The sequence below is a fragment of the Gavia stellata genome, chromosome 7 (assembly GCF_030936135.1).
Source record: "Gavia stellata isolate bGavSte3 chromosome 7, bGavSte3.hap2, whole genome shotgun sequence".
In the NCBI taxonomy this organism is placed as follows: Eukaryota; Metazoa; Chordata; class Aves; order Gaviiformes; family Gaviidae; genus Gavia; species Gavia stellata.
In genome coordinates this window covers 43,208,253-43,226,797 of record NC_082600.1, presented here as the reverse complement: position 1 = coordinate 43,226,797, position 18,545 = coordinate 43,208,253, and the positions used below count along the sequence as shown (strand labels likewise).

The window sequence follows — 18,545 nt, the reverse complement described above, 5'->3', positions numbered from 1 at the left end:
GCAGAGCAGCGGGGGGGCTACGGCGGGACGCAGAGGTCCCACCCACGCCCCGGGGGCGGGACCATGAGAGCCCACACCCAATCATGGCGGGGGAACCTACCGCGGGGACGCTACGGGCGGAGGGCAGCAACAGCCGCCCCGCGCGCCCCCTGCTGGGAGCAGCAGGCTGCCTCCGCCTCGGCTGTAATAGCCGCCAGGGACGACGCCTGCGCCTTGGCAGGGCGTGCTGCGCGCATGCGCGCGGGTCTCCGTCGGCGGCCGCCGGGCGGCTGAGGGGCGGGCTGAGGCGGGCGGCGAGGGCCGGGCCGATAAGAGTCGGTGTGTGCTCCCCTTCCGCCTTAGTACAGCTGGGCGGCCGTAGTCGGGCCCGTGCCGGGGGTGGCTGTGGCACCGCCGTCGCTGTTCGGCTGCGTAACTCTCCCCGGCGCGGAGCGCGGCCCTTCCCTTCCCCTCAGGCCCAGCGGCGGTGATGGGTTCCCGGGCGTCCACGCTGCTGCGGGATGAGGAGATCGAGGAGATCAAGAAGGAGACGGGCTGTGAGTGCGGGGCCGTGAGGCGAGGCGGGCCGGGAAGTGCTGTGGGGGCTGGGCGCCCGGCGCGGGGCAGCGCCCCGTCCCTCAAGCCGGGGAGGCGCCTCGGCCAGCCCTGCCGCTGTCGGTCCCCTCGCGGCTGCGCGCCGAGCCGTGCCCGGGGCGGCCGCCCCTGCCCGGCGTGGGGGACGCGAGCGCGACCGCTGCCTTCCCGGCTGGGCAGTGCCTGGTCCTAGCTGGCCCTGGGCTGGGACCCCACTGTCCCCAGCGACCGGGAGCGGATATGGCTCGTAGGCCTGCGGAAACCTGGGAAGCGCCTCTTGGTTCCCCCCTCTGTCCCCAGCTGCCGGTCGCCGCGCGGGAGCGGCCCTGGGGGAGCGGCACCCGCGGCCCGGGGCTGGCAGAAACCCGCGGGCAGGGCGTCTGCTTTGCCACTCTGGCGGTCTCCCGCTCGCTTGGGGCTGGCAGCAGCCGCCGGCTGTACATACAGCTGCTGGTGGCTGAGGTGCTCCTTGGGCTGGCCTGAACGCGACGAGGGCAGCTGCGGGGGGCTGATGTTTGCTTGGCGCACTAAAAAGTGAAAGCTGTCATCCAGTCAGCCGAGATCTGTGAGTTCCTTCGGCTCCTGGCTGCGCAGGGGTTGCGGGGGAGACCTCTCCTGGGAGCCATTGCTGTGGCTTAAGGAGGCGAAGATCGGCTGTACAACGGCAGCGAGATCTGAGTGGGAAGGGAGAGAAGTAGTGGTCTTGGTATCTGCAGTATTGCATTCGGTCAGAGTTAACTTGTTGGATTTTGAAGAGTTGTCTGCCTCTGTTTCTGGTGCTGGTTTTTCTCTCCAGCAGCTGTTTTTAGCCTGAAAAAGCTCTCATTGTAGAGCAAACTTTTTACAAGTGTGATTTGTTTCATAGGCCATCACTAGAGTTGCCTTAAGGGTATTCAGAATGAATACCGAGTGTCATTTAAAACATAAAGGAGGTAACGTAACTTGTGGAAGTTGGGTATGGTTAACTAGAAAAAGTGAAAATTCCTGCCCTAGTCAGCAATTTGGAGAGTATTATTCAAGCTGGACTGTAGTATATAGTTACTTTACCCTATAGTATTAGATCGAGTTGTTCTCCATAAATAGGAAGTACCTTAACAACACTGAGTTTTACCTGTTCTAATTTGGCTGATAGAAGGGTTGCCTATCTGAGAATTCTAGCAAATACTGAATGATAGTAAATGGAGGGTGTCCTCCTAAGTGATTGGAGAGGGGAGGTCATAATATTTAGTGTTTGCTGCTCCCCCTTCAGGTAAACAAGGTCTTCTCGGATCACACTTTTCTCCTGCTTATGCTTGCTGATCTGTTCTTGCTACATGAAAATACTTTCCTCTGTTTTCTTTCCAATAGAAATAGTATCATATATTCATTTTAGGTGATAGTTTATTTGTGTGAGGAAAATGAGTGGCTACAGAAAAGGAGTGGAAGAAAATTAAGACAGTACTGGCTAGCGTAATGGACAGCTGAGTGAGTTAACATAGTTTCCACGGTCCTTTTTCCATCTGTCAAGGCAACCTTCTACAGGAGGCTATGATAAACAAGTAGGAATGTCAAAGTCTGCTTATCCAGCAAACTCACTGGGTTTTTTTTTTTGTTTTTTCCTTTTTAATCACAAAGATCATGGAGTAAAGGCAGACTCATATCACTTACAAAGATGCTTTAAAACCAAACCCCAAATCTGAAATGTTTTTCCAAAAAGTTTTACTTTTTTCCTCATGCTAATATTTGATTTTTTCAGTGGTGTTTTATTCCTAGAATTTTACTTGCATGATAGTTAAATAAATACCATTAAGATGGCTATTTAGGCATTCTAAGAAAGAAAACCACTCGGCTCTAGTTAGCCTCTAAATGCTTTTCTTGTATCTTCAAAGTGGGGAGCTTAAGGTTGTGATCAGCAGGTTTAAGCTTTGTGGCATGAGTTTGGTTCATTTTCCTGTGTTTTTACTATTCAATTTTATAAGTAATAACACTTTGTTAATCAAGCACTGCTAATCTTCTCTGACTCATGCTTGCTTGTAAGTCATCACAGCATGTCTCTTTGACTTTATCAAATCTTTTTTTTTTTTTTTCTTTTCCCCAAGCTTGTAACCACAGTTTTTCCTCTGCCTTTTATACTTCTCTAGGTAGATGGAAAATTCCACCAAGCTGTTAGCACTGTTATACACATTATATAGGTGCAAATATTTATGCAAGGTACAAGGTGGGGGGAAAAAAAACCAAACAGGGCATTGGTTTATCTGGAACAAAGTTCACAGGGAGAATGCTAAGTTAGTGTTAAGGAATAAAGTATGCTGTAGTTTGTTAGAAACTTGATGCTGATGGTACTTCACCTACTAAAGAGTTTGAGAAAGGGACTTTGTAGACGTGAAACAATTTGGCAGTATTACTTGTCCGTCTTGAACTGATGTTCTGGTAAGTGCTGCTAAGGATTCTTTTTCTGGCCTCCTTACTGTGAAACATGACTTCTTCAGTTCATCTGGGATAAGTGTGAAGGACTGAAAAGAACACTTAGCCAATTTGATTGAGTTCAACTATCAACTTGTCCAATTTCATGTAGCACAGAACTGAATAGCTAATGATACTAACATGAGTGATAAACCATATTTTACTGATCTTTAGCTGAACAGATTAAAAAGATCTCTTTTAGGGGACTTGAAGCATAGTCTTCCAAAAGCTATACAATGACACTTAATCTTTTGAATGAAATCTAAGTTTAGATTAAAGTTCTATATTATTTTTTTAATATTGTGGTGAAAAACACTTAGCATAAGTTTAGAAACATCTGCAAGTGTAGTATTTCCAAGAAGTGGGGAATAACATGTCCACTAGAACCTCTACTTAGTGACAGAAAATCTCCATCACTTTCTCAGGTACAGGTGTTAAGCCTGAAGTTGACAGTCCTAACTAAATCTTATATGATGTTGTACAGAAATGGTTTGCTTTGCATATAAACATTTTGAAATCTGAGTTTGACAAAACCTTCAAGTGGTCCTACTTACTCTTGTATTTTAGTAACAACTATAAGAAACAATGAGAGGTCCAAGATGTTGCTTGTCTGCATTCTGTTGCAAGCTTTTGGAAGGCTATTGGAATGTAACAGTATTCAAACTATTCGGTTCACACCCTTTGTTCCCATGCTTTAAAGCAGTCTACCTAAGGTTTAATGATAAACTAATGGTCATATCAGAGCTTAGGAGAAAAAATACTTTAGTGGTAACGGGTGATGGATTTTCTGATAGATATTTATATATTTTCTAAGTGTATATATAGATCATATACATTTATGTTTATGCTAATGTTTTAGACAAGAGTTTCAGAGTGTCTAATTGCAAAAAATGTTCCAATGATTTAACAGAAGTAAAATAGAGGGTACAGCTCCTATTCTAGAGGTCGTGACTTAAATTTTTAGAAGGACCTTAGTGGGCTAGCAGTATAGATAAAATTTGTGTTTCAGCTAGCTTTAAGTCTTAACCTTTGATTTTAAGAACAGTCATGAATTGCAGATCTTGTTTCTGGTTCTCCTGTGGTCAGCAGGGAATGTCAAAATCTTTATTTTGCATGAGGACGCTCTGAAAAGTGTCTAGTGATGCCGCTTTCGTGAGGGATAAGAGCCAAAAAGGAAATTATGAAAGAATATGGTGGTGGACCTGAATCACCTTCCTTTCTCTTATACCTATGATATGCTTTTTATCTAGTATGATGTTAACAAAAATATCTCTTCTGTCAATACCTACATACTATGTGTTCCAAAAATGGAGTTGCTGACATCAGTTTGGAAATGGTAGCTGGGTAGAATTCTCATTACCCTCTTTCTTTCCAGAGAAGAGCGGGAGTACAGGGCTTCTTATCGGACATGTAACTTCAGGCTATTCTTTTTTCATCATCAGTTGTTGTTACTGCGTATCATATCTGAAACACTAAATCAGAAATGCAGAAATTCGAACTCTTAAAATACTGGTGCCTGCTTTCTATGTGTGTGTTGCTTAACTTAAAATTGAGCAAGCTGCCCAGTCTGACTGTAGAGAAGTTGCCTTAGGTGGAACTGAGCAAATTGCCCAACCCTATGCAAAGAATGAAAGTTGCCAAGGAGACAAGGAAAAAAAGAACAGTTGCTGGCGGGTCATCCTAAAGTAGGGAACAGTTGAACCTAAACAAATAGCCTGGAGAAAGAACAAACCTGGAAGAAAAAAAATTGCCTCAGTTGCCACAGATCAGACAACTGCTGTGCAGCCTGTTCCCAAATAAGTTTTAGCAAGTAACAAAAGCATTGTACATGTGCTGGTGAAGGCTTTTAAAACAATTGAATCTGAAAATGACACGAAGTCCTAGTTTAACACTGTAGAAAATCACACCTTTACTGAGTAAACATTAAAATTCAATTCAGTCTTATTTCATGTATTTATTAAATTCATCTGAAGAGGCTCTGAAAAGCCAAGATATTCTGTAGGGCATTCTTTTGGTGTTAAAGGAATTGCTATTCTAGATAGGTTTAACCCGCTCCCATCATGGACTGTTCTGAAGATCTAGATATCTAGTATCTTGGGTTGTCTAATAATGTTGGTAATGTTGATACCATTATGCTAAACTTAATACTGGCTTTGGAATTAGTGTTTCAAATTGCAGATTTAAAAAGTCTGCAATAACTTTTTGCTTGCTTTCTGTCCAGCTCCTTCCCACCCTTCTTTAGAAATAGGCTTTTTAATTTTTAACTTGGTGTCCTAGAAGCCTGGAAATTACTTTAGTGAACCTCAAAATCAGCAAACTGTTTAGATTCAGGCAGTCCTGTAAAGGAAGAAAAGTGATCAGGTGTAAAGTCTCTCTGACCACTCTCCATATGTGGAGAAACTGAGTACACTTTCCATCTTTAGATGGAAAAAGACAGCAGGAGTAGAGATAAGCAGAAGAAAGGGAAAGATACTATAGCAGAAGGCTGCAGTGTGTAATGAATGATGTGAGGTCATCAGTGGAGGCTGTGTCCAGATTATTTCTAGCCATAAAGGAATTAAGGGAAATACAGTGGAACTGTGAATCAAATATTTTTGCGTTTTAATTGTCATTTGCTTAATTGAATCAGATAACCAAAGAATGTTAGAGACCAAAAATACAAATGTGTAGAAGGCAGAGTAAGACAAATTTTTGAAGAACAGGCTTATTTGTGGATTCTTGAATATTAAGATGCAATTTACAGCTCAAGAAGTCCCTAAGCTGCTCATTGCTATGTGCTTCCGATGTAACTTGTTTTGTGTAGTCTTTTTTATTTTTTTGAAGACAGCTTCTGGCAACAGAGTAGCTCAATGTAATGAGGTCTGTTCCTATGAGGAATCATTGACATGCTGATTTGTGTTTCTTTCTCTTTTTTTTTTTTTCCTTCAGTCTCCCACAGTCAAATCACCCGCTTGTACAGTCGCTTCACCAGCCTAGACAAAGGAGAAAATGGCACTCTTAGGTGGGTATCGTCACTAATTCAGCTGCCCTTGCATTGACACGTATTTGTAATGGTGGCTTGCTGTTGCAGGATGCCTGCATGTTTTCCTCATATGGTGAATCAGTGAGGCTGTTATAACAGGTTCTTTCATACCTACTGTCTACATGGACATTCAAGTTTGTTCTCTTTTATGAAAGGTCAGGAGAAGTCTGATTGTTGAACTGAGGTGCTCTAAATAACAATTGTCTTTACTGTAGTGCTGAAGGTTTGTAGCAGTTAATACAAGAAAGATCAGATTTGGTATTCAGGGTCTTACAACAAACGTTCAGAAATCTTAAACCACAGTTTTAGATTATTTCTTACCTTTCTTTGTATGTTGCTTCTAATTATTACAAGAATGGTTCCACTATGTCATCTTTACCCAGGCTTTCATAACAAAAAGATCATTTATATTTTTGGGACCATGGGCTCTTAATTGTTTCTGATACCCAGTGTCTTTTAACACTACTTTGATCTGCAAGCCATTTACTATTCTGAACTTCGCACCTGTTGTTGAACACCCATCTCTATTAGTATGCTCAAAAATAAAAAGAAAGAGCTGGAACCAAGTCACTGTGACTAAACAAATACACATTTTACTCTTTAAAGTAGTAGTGCAGGATATTCCAAGACCTTTAAAGTGTTTGTCTTCTGTATACAATTTGAAAACTACAGAAGTGAACTGGTTTCTTACAGCTTAATTAAATAAAGGTGAGGCTTAAACTTTATCTGCAAAACATTTTTCACTTTGATGGACTGAGTCTGCTGGAAAGAGTATTCTCAACTGAAAGGTAAACTCTAGTGGGATGATTGCCTGTTAAAATATGTCTCTGCCTGCTGTCTTTGTTCCCTAGCCTTCCCAACTCTGGTTATTGTATTGTGTGTTGGTATTGGTTTGCTCTTTATTTACTGAACTTATTATGAATTCTGGTTGTATTAAAGTGCTTGTTATTAGCTCTTGAAGTTGCTTACAGATTACATTAATGTTATGGAAACATTTGATAGATAAGAGCTGTCCATGATTGTACCAGGGGTGCAATTTTGCAACCAATGTACTTGGTCTAAGACCATGCTGCCACTGAAGGTCTGTAGCTTTTCTGTGTTGATGCTGGTACTCAAGGCTCATCTTTGGAAGATAACCTACAGCTTTGAAAACTTGCCAAGCAAAACAACACAAAAGGAATCTGATAAATTTTCAGGTGGATTTTGTTTCCCATTCACCATGTAGCAGCATATGCCAGAACTAGTGCACAGAGAAGCTAGAGAGAGTGCAGGAGAGTAGGAAGGGGAAGGAACCTTGTTGTATCATAGTATATGGGGTTTGGCTAGGATGGAGTTAGTTTTTCTCTATCTCAGTCAAACCTGGTAAACATTGGTTCAAGGATCACCTGAGGTTTTGTATATGATATTGCAAAATGTGATTGTAGGGTGCACTATAAACCCATAAAAGCTAGGCCTACCTATAAACCAATGTAACTATAAGGCTAGAATCACTGCTTAGACGGTGAAGGTGACAAGTTGTAAGATACACTGTCTTTGGCAGCACTGCTGGCTTACTGCAGCTTCCTTTCCTGAAGGAAATATGCAGTTCCTTCTGGTGCCGCAAATTGCTGACTTCTCAGTTAACATTTAAGTAATTGGTTGTGGAGTTGTACTGTAAACAGGACTACTGAGTGATTATTTCTGGTTAAAAATACTCTCCCTCCCCTTTTGGTTTGTATAGATATTTTTAAGCTGACTGACTCCAGTGATTTGGACTGTGGCTGTACTGTAAATATCTGGACTTGCATAGCTGATGGGATGACAAAATGGATCGTGGGTGAGGAAACAATTGGCTTAGGCTGGGATGGGCAGGAACTTCTTAAGCCCGCTCTGTCACTGAAGCCAATATATCATGTAAATTGTAGCATTGGCTAATTGGCAATTGTGACATACAGATCAGCTGATGATATTGTAGAGGTAAGGTTAATACTTCTTATGTCTCAAAATTAAATTACTTGAAAAAGAACACCACTAACAGCCTCTTCAAACTTTGCATGTGGGTTTAGTCTTCACTGATGAATAAAGGTGATGGCTGCTTGACTAGCCTAGCACAATTTGAACCTAGCACGCATTCTTCCACAACTCTTCCCTCCAACTTCAAATTCACCTATTGAGTCCATAAAGTTTGTATAAATTTCAAAGTGATTGTGCTCAGTTTATGTGAGAGAAGTAATTAAATATGCTATGAATGTCTGTTGCACAATGCTTAGTTACATAGTGTTATGTATCGGGAGGAGTTTGACTTTCATTGTTGATAATCACGTGGTACTTGGGAAAGGAAGTGAAGTTCGTTTGGAAAATCCCAGCAACTGTGTAAACCATGATCCATTAACTTGCAGTCTTGGCCTTCTAAGCATAGCCTGCTTCCAAACATGGCTGACTTAGAGTGGCATTCAAATTTTGAAACCTGTCATGGCACCCACAATATGTGGAAACCATTAAATTTAAGTAATGGAAAACTACTTTCTGAAAAAAAAAAACCCAAAACAATGAGGGGAGAGTAAGAACTACAGCTTGGAAGGTCATAAATGTTCGTTTCTGAAATACTGATGAAAGAGAACTCACTACTTTGAGACAAGCGAGATGAAGTTATCACTTGCTTACTACCACCAAACAGTTTAGAATGCATGTCTTCTGTTTGTTTCCTGTGAGTAAGAATGATTGTTTCCATAAGGATGACTTATACCTTTGACTTACGAATGAGACATGACAGAAATCACTCATGTGACTATGATCAGGAAAAGAAGTGTTAGGCAGTTCTTTATGGCATGAAATAAATCTTTAAAAGTGTACCACCCTTCTGAAGAAGGGGAAAAGCTGTGTTGTCCTTCTTATCTCTGTATTAAAAGTGGGCAAGGTAAAGAGCACTTTGTACAGAAGATCTGGTAGATGATGATTAATCCTGGTGATTAGAGAAGCCAGGTAGTTCATTATACCTATAACGAAAAGCTGAATCTTTCCTAGCCGGATGTTTCTATCCAGCGTACCTATGTTCAGTTTCAAGGCACTTTCTTTTTAGAGTTACATAAATGAGATGTAAGAGAAGGGTATTGATGGAGGCAAAACCTCATCCGCCTTGGTTTGGCTTTCTTTTCCCCCACCCTCCTTATCCTGTAAATGACTACAGCCATGGTTACTGATTATTTCTTATCAATTCTTTAAAAGTGTAGAAAAATGTTAGATTGTTCCTTAGCTTCACTCTTCCTAAACAAAATGAGTAAGCTCCCTCAGACTTGCACCATCTGAATGAAACAGGTTGTAAAAGCCAGGACAAAACTGTTCCTTTGAAAATTCTTTTGTCACTTTTGATGTTAATATTGTGACATGCTGAGTTGCCAAAACAAAAGGTTGTCTATCCCTTGGATGTCCATAGCTATATATAAATCGTGAAATCTGAAACATTGTTCTGCCTACATCCTAACTATAGGTCAGGAGGAAACCAGTGTGCATGTTTTCTTTACATTCTGATTTCCATGATGAGGAAATTGATGCGTATGACCAGGATAAGTATGTGCTTGCTGCATTGTGTCTCCTTGTTGGGCCGGTACTGAAGTGTACACCACACAAGAATATATCTGCTCCAAAATTTATCTACTAGTAAGTAGCTCTAGACAGGCATGTATAGAGCTATAAAAAGGAGATACTTGCCTAAACTACTACTTTTGCATGCAACTTCTGCATGGAGCCTCCCACTTGCTGTAGTTTTATCTGTACTGGGGAAATGACAGGTTAAGCACTTCAGAAGTATTTTTTACTGTACAGCAATTGGTATAGCCTGGTGAGTGTGGAAGAAAGGAGAGAGGGCAAGTATTCTGAAAGCTGATGCACGAGGAGAATAGACACACTGAGCTCTCTATGCATATCTCATGCTTATGACAGCTGTTTACAAGATGGTGTCTCCTGGCGAACTTCAGAAAGCCTCTGGTCCTGAGAGAAGGGTAACGAGCTAGCTGGGCCATCTGTTAATCTTTGTTAGTGAGTTGAATCATCTCAGGCTTGTTCTTATTAGTTCAAACTGATATGTCAAGATTTCAAAGTAAAAAAAAAGCTAGCTCTCTGAATGTGGAATTCTTTACCGTTGCTTAAGAAAATGCAAAGGATTTCTAGCTTTATCTAAAGCAGACAAGACAGGCAGCATATGGGTTTGGATTGGAGAATGTTAGGGTACTAGAATAGTCTATACTTCCATCCTCAGCCATGCTTTATTCACATTGGATTTCCCCCCCCTCCCCCCCCCCTGTTGCTCATCTATTATCACCTTTACTTTTAGCATACTTCTTGGCATAATGTTTATAAACCAATTACTCCTTTGATAGTTAAGCGACTTTTTAAAATTGTGTAGAGCATGTGTAAGGTTGAAGTTAGATGAGATGGCTGACACGGCTATGAAAGAGGAGGATATCCATCATCTTTCCCTATCATTTCTCTAGGCCTACAGCTTGCTTCAAGTTACTAATTCAACAGAAAGATAATTGGGAGGATGGAGAAGATGAAGGTGGGGAGTTTTTTTTGGGTGTTAGTGAGATACACTAGACCACCAAAAGGTTTGATGAATGACAAAGCTAACCTTAGCAAGAGAAGGGAGCAATGAAACCTGTTCAGTAGTAACCTGTTAAAATCTGTTTGACCATCTTGCATGATACACCTTACTTTTATTTCCCTTTTTCAAGTAATTTCTTGTTACCTATATCCTCTGGACGTTTTTCCTTTCCTCTACCACCTCTCCTTCACATATGGTTTGTTTTCTCTCCATTGTTTTACTTTCCCTCAGCTCTAGATAGCACTACCCTCCTCAACCCTGTTGAGGGAACAGTACTCTGCTACTATCTAGAAGCAAAAGAAGGATGAACAGCCAGAAATAATGGAAGAAAAAAAGGGTCTAGAATGTTTCTTGCAGCCTTTGCGGTAAGGCAGAGCCATCTTTATGGTATGGATCTGCTGTGTGCCTTGGAGGGTATACTCATGCTTAGAAATACTTGTCTTACTAGAATTTACAAATTCCTTACTGCAAAGTATGCCTAAGTGTGATTGCACTGGCGCATATATTAAATGGTTGGCCTGCATAATGATAACACGCAGTTAAAGGTTGCTTTGCACGTTATGTTTAAGTGAGGATTTAATAGCCAGGTCCTGGAAAGACATTATGGAAGAGCCTTGTTGCGATAGCACATGAACACAGAAGTTGAGGGCATCAAATTTCCTGTAAGTTCCAGCCTTGGCCAGGTGAAGTTGGTCCCTAATGACTGCAGGAAGCCTTAGTTTATGAAGTGGAGAATAACTTACCTCATGCATTCATTTACTTTTATGGCTGTTACAGCTATTTCAATTATAACACTCATTCAGTAATGTGCTCTTAATAAGCAAAAATGGTCTACTGCAATCCTGATAATGATGGGACAAATAGATTTGAAACCTGGGGAGTTATTTGTGGTTAATTGTTAATCTCCTGTTAGAAAGCAGAACAATTGGAGGCTGAAATGCAGAATGTAAATTGAGGCTGAATACTAAGAAGTAGTAATATGCAAGGAAAAAAATCTGAAGCATTAGGATTTTGCTCTGAATGGAAGAGGGGAGTTGCTGCTTTTAGCTTGTAAATGTTAGCATTGACACAGAAGTCCTGTTGCTAAAATATTTGTTACTAGGACATAGGTTTTCCACATCACTGCATCTCCTGCCTAAATCGCTAATGCATACTTTGCCCTTCAGCTATAGCTTAAAATACAGCAGTCCTGAAGGGGCTGGTAACAAGTTGATCATGTTATAGAGATGTTAACTTTGCCTGTTAAAAATAATTCACACCTGGTCAGAAGAGAAGTTTGCGGGGATAGCTTAAAAATATGATCAGGTCACTCTATTAGGTCAAACAGTTTAACCATGTTGTAACAGGTATATTATAATTGGGACTCTTAGCAGTGCTGTGGTGTGACTGGGTGCAAGGAGTGCTTTAGAATGCATTTAGAACTAAATGTCTTGCTTCCGTGCTTTTCCCAGGCTAGACTAGTAATAAGGTTAGCCAATTCATTTTTTTCCCTTGTTTTTAAGACCAGTGTTATAAAAGGCCAGTATATTTAAATAATCTCAAAACCTATTCATGTTTACTTTGCCAGTTATTTGGTGTACATCATGAATCAAACCTTGTTGCTGATTCATTTAGTAAGCGTAGTTTCAAAAGTAGCAAGTATTTAGTAACCAAGTTTGAGAATTTGACCCAAACTTCAAGAATAGCAGGACTGCATTAGACTTGAATGGAATTGCCAGTATTTCTGGAGATTGGGCAGGAAATGTCAAGTTATGCATCCAGACAAAATAGATTTTTTTTTTTTTTTACAGCCTTACCCCATTGCTGTTATCTTTGCAATTTAAAACCTAAACGATTATGGGGTACATCTTGTACTACCTGATAAATTGCTTTGCTCTGTTGTAGTGGAGAAAAAAAACAAAACCCAAAACTAAACCTGTTGACTGAAGACATGCTTGGTGTGTCTGCCTTGGTCATACCAAGATTATCCCACTTTCCTGTCAGTGACATTCTATTAGGTTGAAAGAAAAGAAAAATTATTAGTGCAACTCTAACAGTAGAATGAATGCTATGTTCATGTCATACTGATCTAAAATGTGTTTACATCAGTACAGCTCACGAAGTCTTCCAGATCAGAAAAAGCTGTAACAGTGTATGCATAGCTATGCTTATAGTATACTCTGTGTATATAATCATGAGCAGAAAGGAGACTGGCTCGCAAGAGGAGTGAGTATTTGCAATGTACTAGTGAAGTTACAGCTGGTGTACAGGCTCGTGTCAAAGTCCAAATTTACTACTTTAAAATAGGCGCGCTGCTTGGTTGAAGCTAAAATAATCTGAGATTCGGCATTTATAGTAACATACAAAGTTGTTGCATAAACAAAGAAATTTCAATTAGAATATGCAGATCACCTGTGGTATGTTTGGAGGAGTGTAGTATTGTCCCAGAATCTGAAATGGGGTGGTCTGGAAAAATCATGCCAACTCAAATGATTCAGCACCAAAATAATTATTAAAAAAAAAAAGTTCAGTTTCATTTTGAAACCATTATTTTCCTTCAAAACCATTTCAAAGCTTTCCTTTCCTTAAATTGCAAACTAGTCAGCATCATTACAGGAAGGTTTCTAGCACAAACAATGTTAGCATCTGAGAAGTGCTGTTAACATGACAAATGAACACTGCTAGTCTGTAATGTAATACAGGCTTGGCATTGTCTTTTTGTTTTGTGCCATTGGTCACAGAAAACATGATTTAGAAAGTTAAACTTTAAAAACCAAATGTCTTGCTGCAGAGATAGAACCCAATGGATCTTTACTGTGAATTCTTTTTAAACAACTTTTTTTCCTCTGACTTAAACTTTATGCAGACTTCTTGTGTTCTTGCTTTACTTAGCCGTGAAGACTTCCAGCGGATTCCAGAGCTTGCCATCAATCCATTGGGAGACAGAATTATCAATGCCTTCTTTCCAGAAGGGTGAGTTCCAACGGACTGAATTTGCAAGCAGGCACAAGATTTGTAGTTCATCAGAAGTTTTGATAGGAGTGGAATGCTGATAATTAAAGCACAGAATGAGAATTTACTAATAATTGAACACCTCAAACTTGTCATGAAATGTGTGTGGGTAGATTGTTTCCTCAGCATGTTTTCATTCTGTAATGAGAGATACTTCACAACCTTACAAGAGTTTTGTGTGCTTTATTCAGTGACAAACTCGGGCTTCATGTCACAACACTTCTGAAGACAGTCAAGGGCATGTATGGACTTTGTTTCTTAAAGCAAACTTGTAGCAATACAATTTTATTATAAGTAGTATTGCAATTAACTAATTCAGTCTCGTTTTTCACCTTTTAGCCTCTAGGTATACCTTTGTTAGATCAGGTTTTATGTTTGTTTTTAGTTTTTGATCACATTTAAGACATAGCTTATGGCACTTCTAACATGAATCCACAGAGATGATCAAATATGCAGTACTGTCTCTCTTCATTACACCTCTCTGCTGCTGTTCTTGAACACATTTGTCACTACTGATTGAAGATCAGATTGTTTAATCAAGTCATAATATCAACTAATACAGGCAGGGTGTCCTGAATAGAAAGCAGGAGTCCTGGAAAGTACTTACCTAGCTGGCTCCCACAGAAACTCCAGAGACTTGAGCTGTTTGTCAGGGAGCAGTGGGCGATGGCTGCCCCACAGCAGGAGGCAAGGGTGACAGCAAAGCTGGCAGGGGCAATGTACTCACTGACAAAGGGCACAGCGCTTGAACAAGAAAAGCAGAGCAGGGCCAGTGACTGTTGTCGCATCAGCCAACAGTCCAGTGGTTGCCAGACAAGTTGACAGTGGTGAAGCAAGTCTCGGGTCAATCCAGGGAATCAGGATCCAGATCAGCAAGATACATTGCCAGACTCAGGCGTAGCTGCAGGATAGCTCAGGCAAGGGTTTGACCTTAAATAGAGCTTGCAGGCAAGGGGAGGGGAGCCCTCAACAAGACTTCTCACAGCTTCTTGTTTTACACATCATACTTCACAACAGTATGATCCCAGGTCGCTACTGCACTGTATCAGTGCTGGGTTTGAGCATAGGCAGCCAAACCCTGGGGAGGTGGGAGTGGAAGAGTCTGCATGGTCTTGATACTTTAGACATTCATGCTCTTTTTTACTGAAATAAAGAACCTATATAAGCTATGCTAAAACTGACCTGCTGAAATGCTTATGCAGAGAGGACCAGGTGAATTTCCGTGGATTCATGAGGACACTAGCCCACTTCCGACCCATAGAAGATAACGAAAAAAGCAAAGACCAGAATGGACCAGAACCACTGAACAGCCGAAGTAACAAGCTCCACTGTAAGAAATGTGAACCTTCCTATAGAAGCAATTAATTTTCTTTTTTTGTTTTTCTGGGAAGGGAGTGAAGGGTCTTGGGGTCTTCTGTACAGTCGTTCCCTGTGGAATGATATTCTCCAATACCCGATTTTTTTTTTTTTTTTAAATTAACTTGCAAGCTTACCTGTTCAGAATGTCAACAATTGACCCATTCTTGTATTGGAATTTGGTGGAATTGGTTGACTCTTGAGTAATGTATGTGCTTTTCCAAACATCTCAACAGAAGTGTTTCAAAATCATTTGCATCCAAAGTTATTTCAGATTTAGAAGCCACATCCATACATGAATGGGCTTTTCTGCTTTTTTCTCCAGTCTTCTATATAAATACAGTGCTTTTTCCTCACCTTCAGCTGAGTACTTCCTTGAATATTTGGATGCCTGCCTACAGTATATGAGCAGAATGCCCTTGCTCACTAATCAAAGTTTGCAACAGTCCTCATGTTTTCTGTTATATCTCATCCAGAATATAGTCAAAGAGAATGAATGTTAATGTAAAAATGGTTGGTTCTGAAGTTCAAGGATTGAATGTATCATAGTGGTAACTACACTTCCATGACTTGGGGCTTTGAAGAAATACCTCTGTAAGCAAAGTGCTTCTGAAAGTACTCATACTGAGTACTTAAGTAAGACTTTTCACTTCTTGGCAATAACGTTACTCCTGTATGTGGTAATAACACCTTATGGAACTGAATGTGAATTTTATGATGAATTAAAATTCTAAGCTAATTCTCTTAAAATGATTTATGAATACCTACTATATTTTTTTTAAATGTGTTGTTATGAAGAAAAATAATGGCACTTGAATTAAACTGCTCTTTCTTTTCCTCCCTGTAGTTGCTTTTCGGTTATATGATCTAGATAAAGATGACAAGATTTCCAGGGATGAGCTTCTTCAGGTAAATAGCACAGGGCTGCTTTGAATTACTCCATCATTACCTTCTCTGTGACTTCACACCTGTTTAGAATGAAGAGGGGAGTTACAACAGTCTTCTCAAAATAACACCTGAAGGACTTTGGTAGCTAATTGCTTATTTCTGCTTTAGATATGGTATGAGACTTTAATCTCATTTGATAGTCCAGGCTGTTCTATCAGACTGGGAATGCTAGACTGAAATTTAAACCAGAGGTTAGGCTAAGCAGATCCTATTGGAAATGATACCTAAATACCCAACAAACACACTAAGCCCCTTAAGAACTACGTTCTGTAACTTTCAAATGTGCTTCTAACAGGACTTCACAGGGACAATCCTTGTGGTGGATTAGGTTGTTTGCCTGATCCTCTGTGCATCCTCCCAATAGAATAAAACTTCTTGAAATTGCAGCAAAGGTAATCAAAGTTCATCAGTGCTGCATATATGTGAAACTAGGCTTGAGCAGAGGAGTAATTATATACTACTAATCCTGGGAAGTAGACATGGCAATTTGTGGTTCCTGATGTAGGACAAAGATTTGCTTTTGGCTGAAACTGCCCTCTTCTATCTGCACAGAAAATGCTTTACTAAGTGTAGCGAGTAATGGCAGTTATCATTGGACCATATACTTACAAGATTCCTGTAGGCAACTATTTCAAACAGCAGATACTCATTCAAATGTTGTATGTTTTGTGGGGAAAAAATAGACAAAAGCATTGGAACAAAACATACTCATTCCTAGTTCCAGAAGTTTTTCTCATACTTCTACCTTTTCCTGCTGCCTAGTGAAAAAGCAGGATTCTTTGTCAAAGGTGGCTACAAAAGGAAGCTATCTTCCCTGAAAGCCTTGATGTACAAAGGACAAAGTCTGTCTAGAAATTACTTCCATGGAAATACTCCAGGGTTGTTCTTGTATGGTGTTATTTTGACAGTATACATGAGAAAAACAGCACTAAGAATACTTCTGTTCCTGTATCAATAATGGTTATTTTGTTTTCTTATTTAATAATAATCTGGGGACTTCTGTATGTTACAGGTATTACGGATGATGGTTGGTGTAAACATTTCAGATGAGCAGCTGGGCAGCATTGCTGACAGGACAATCCAGGAAGCTGATCAAGATGGGGATAGTGCCATTTCCTTTGCAGAGTTTGTAAAGGTTGGTAAACTACATTTTTTTTAACGACTAAATGAGCCCAGTAATGGACAAGTCATTCAGACTTAAATGCAAATGGGAACAGAGGAAGTGGTTCAGATAGGCCTGCCTGCCTGCATTTGGGTGAAGTAAGCCTTCTGCTAGTTCTTTTTTCTTCCCTTTATCAGGACTTTTTTTAAAATACTGTCAGGGTACTAGTAATTACTCCATATGTTTCTTCATACTCTTACATAAGCTACAGCACTGAACGTACTGCAGAATTTTCACTTTTTTCTTTTGCAACGAATTCTTTCTACACAAGTAGCCTGACTAGCACAGCTACAACAGAGTAATTCTTCTGTTATAATTGTGCTGACCAGTTTTCACTTGTAGATTTTATCCATTAGCAACACAACTAACATCAGTATTCAAGTTCCTAGCTCTAGTCCTTTGAATTACATCTTTTGTTAGTCAGAAATAGGTAATAGTAAGGAGCCATTATTTAGTCAGTGGAGAAAGTTGTCCTACAGCAGAACAGTTTCAGCTATCTGATGGGATGGTATTAACAAGAAGAACCAGACTCATCTCGGAGGTGGACAAAGACAGGACAAGAGGCAGCAGAAACAAGTTGCAACATGGGAAATTCTGGTTAGTTATAAGGAAAACTTTTTACCAAAAGGATGATCATAGGTACTGAAGGTGTAGAAGCTCCTTCCTTGGAGATATTTAAAACTTAACTGGACAAGGCCCTGAGCAACCTGATCTAGCTGGCCCTGCTTTGAGCAGGAGTTGAGGGAGTTGGACTAAAAGACCTCCAGAGGTCTCTTCAAACTTAAATTACTCTGGTCTTGGAACACTGAAAGACTTCAGTGCCTGAAACAGCCTGGAGCAGACTCATGTCCTCATACCTCAGTGTTAATAGCAATTCAGTGAATGAAGTTGCCACCTCTTTTACAATGATCTGCACTAGTGATGGTGTGGTCTTGATTTTAGCTCTTCAACAACTGCTCATGCCCCTTCCTCTGCTCGGTTTTCCCTTTTGTTTCCTGGCCATGCATTCCCACACAATCTAACTCTGGGAATCCAGGTCTTTCTGGGCTGTTGGCAGACTGAAACTGCATTAGTTACATTTTGTTTGTCAGCCTTCTTCCAGCTTTAATGGCTGAAGTTTCTTTCTTTGGAAGGACCTGAGTCCAGAATGAAAAATAGCAGTCTCTAGATGAAAGGCTGGCATGCCAAATTGAAGACATCCCATGTTCCTGCCCATTTCCTCTATACTAGAGTAAGAAACCTTGTAGGAGAGAAATATGTACAGTAACTTAAGTAGCTGTTTCTGAATTTTGTTGCAGGTTTTGGAGAAGGTTGATGTAGAGCAGAAAATGAGCATTCGATTTCTTCACTGATGGATGGAGAACCTATTCCTTTCTACCCCTACTGTATAATGAATAGAACTTCATTTTCTCCTTTGCACCTTCCCCCAGAGCATTGCTACTGGTGCATATACAATACATCTCCAAACCCTC

The 18,545-nt window shown here is 40.6% G+C and overlaps 1 protein-coding gene across 1 annotated transcript; it reads left to right on the top strand.

Moving 5' to 3' along the window:
- Nucleotides 1-378: 378 nt before the first annotated feature.
- CHP1 (calcineurin like EF-hand protein 1) lies at nt 379-18,545 on the top strand. Its single transcript, XM_059819590.1, has 7 exons — nt 379-536; nt 5,944-6,016; nt 13,488-13,568; nt 14,810-14,937; nt 15,811-15,872; nt 16,924-17,046; nt 18,372-18,545. The coding sequence occupies exons 1-7, from the start codon at nt 470-472 to the stop codon at nt 18,423-18,425; spliced, it is 588 nt and encodes a 195-aa protein (XP_059675573.1). The 5' UTR covers nt 379-469; the 3' UTR covers nt 18,426-18,545.

Coding starts and splice junctions, on each gene's coding strand:
- CHP1 (XM_059819590.1), top strand. CDS start 470: ATGGGTTCCCGGGCGTCCACGCTGCTGCGGGATGAGGAGATCGAGGAG. Junction 537..5,943: donor GATCAAGAAGGAGACGGGCT/GTGAGTGCGGGG, acceptor TTTTTCCTTCAG/TCTCCCACAGTCAAATCACC. Junction 13,569..14,809: donor AATGCCTTCTTTCCAGAAGG/GTGAGTTCCAAC, acceptor ATGCTTATGCAG/AGAGGACCAGGTGAATTTCC.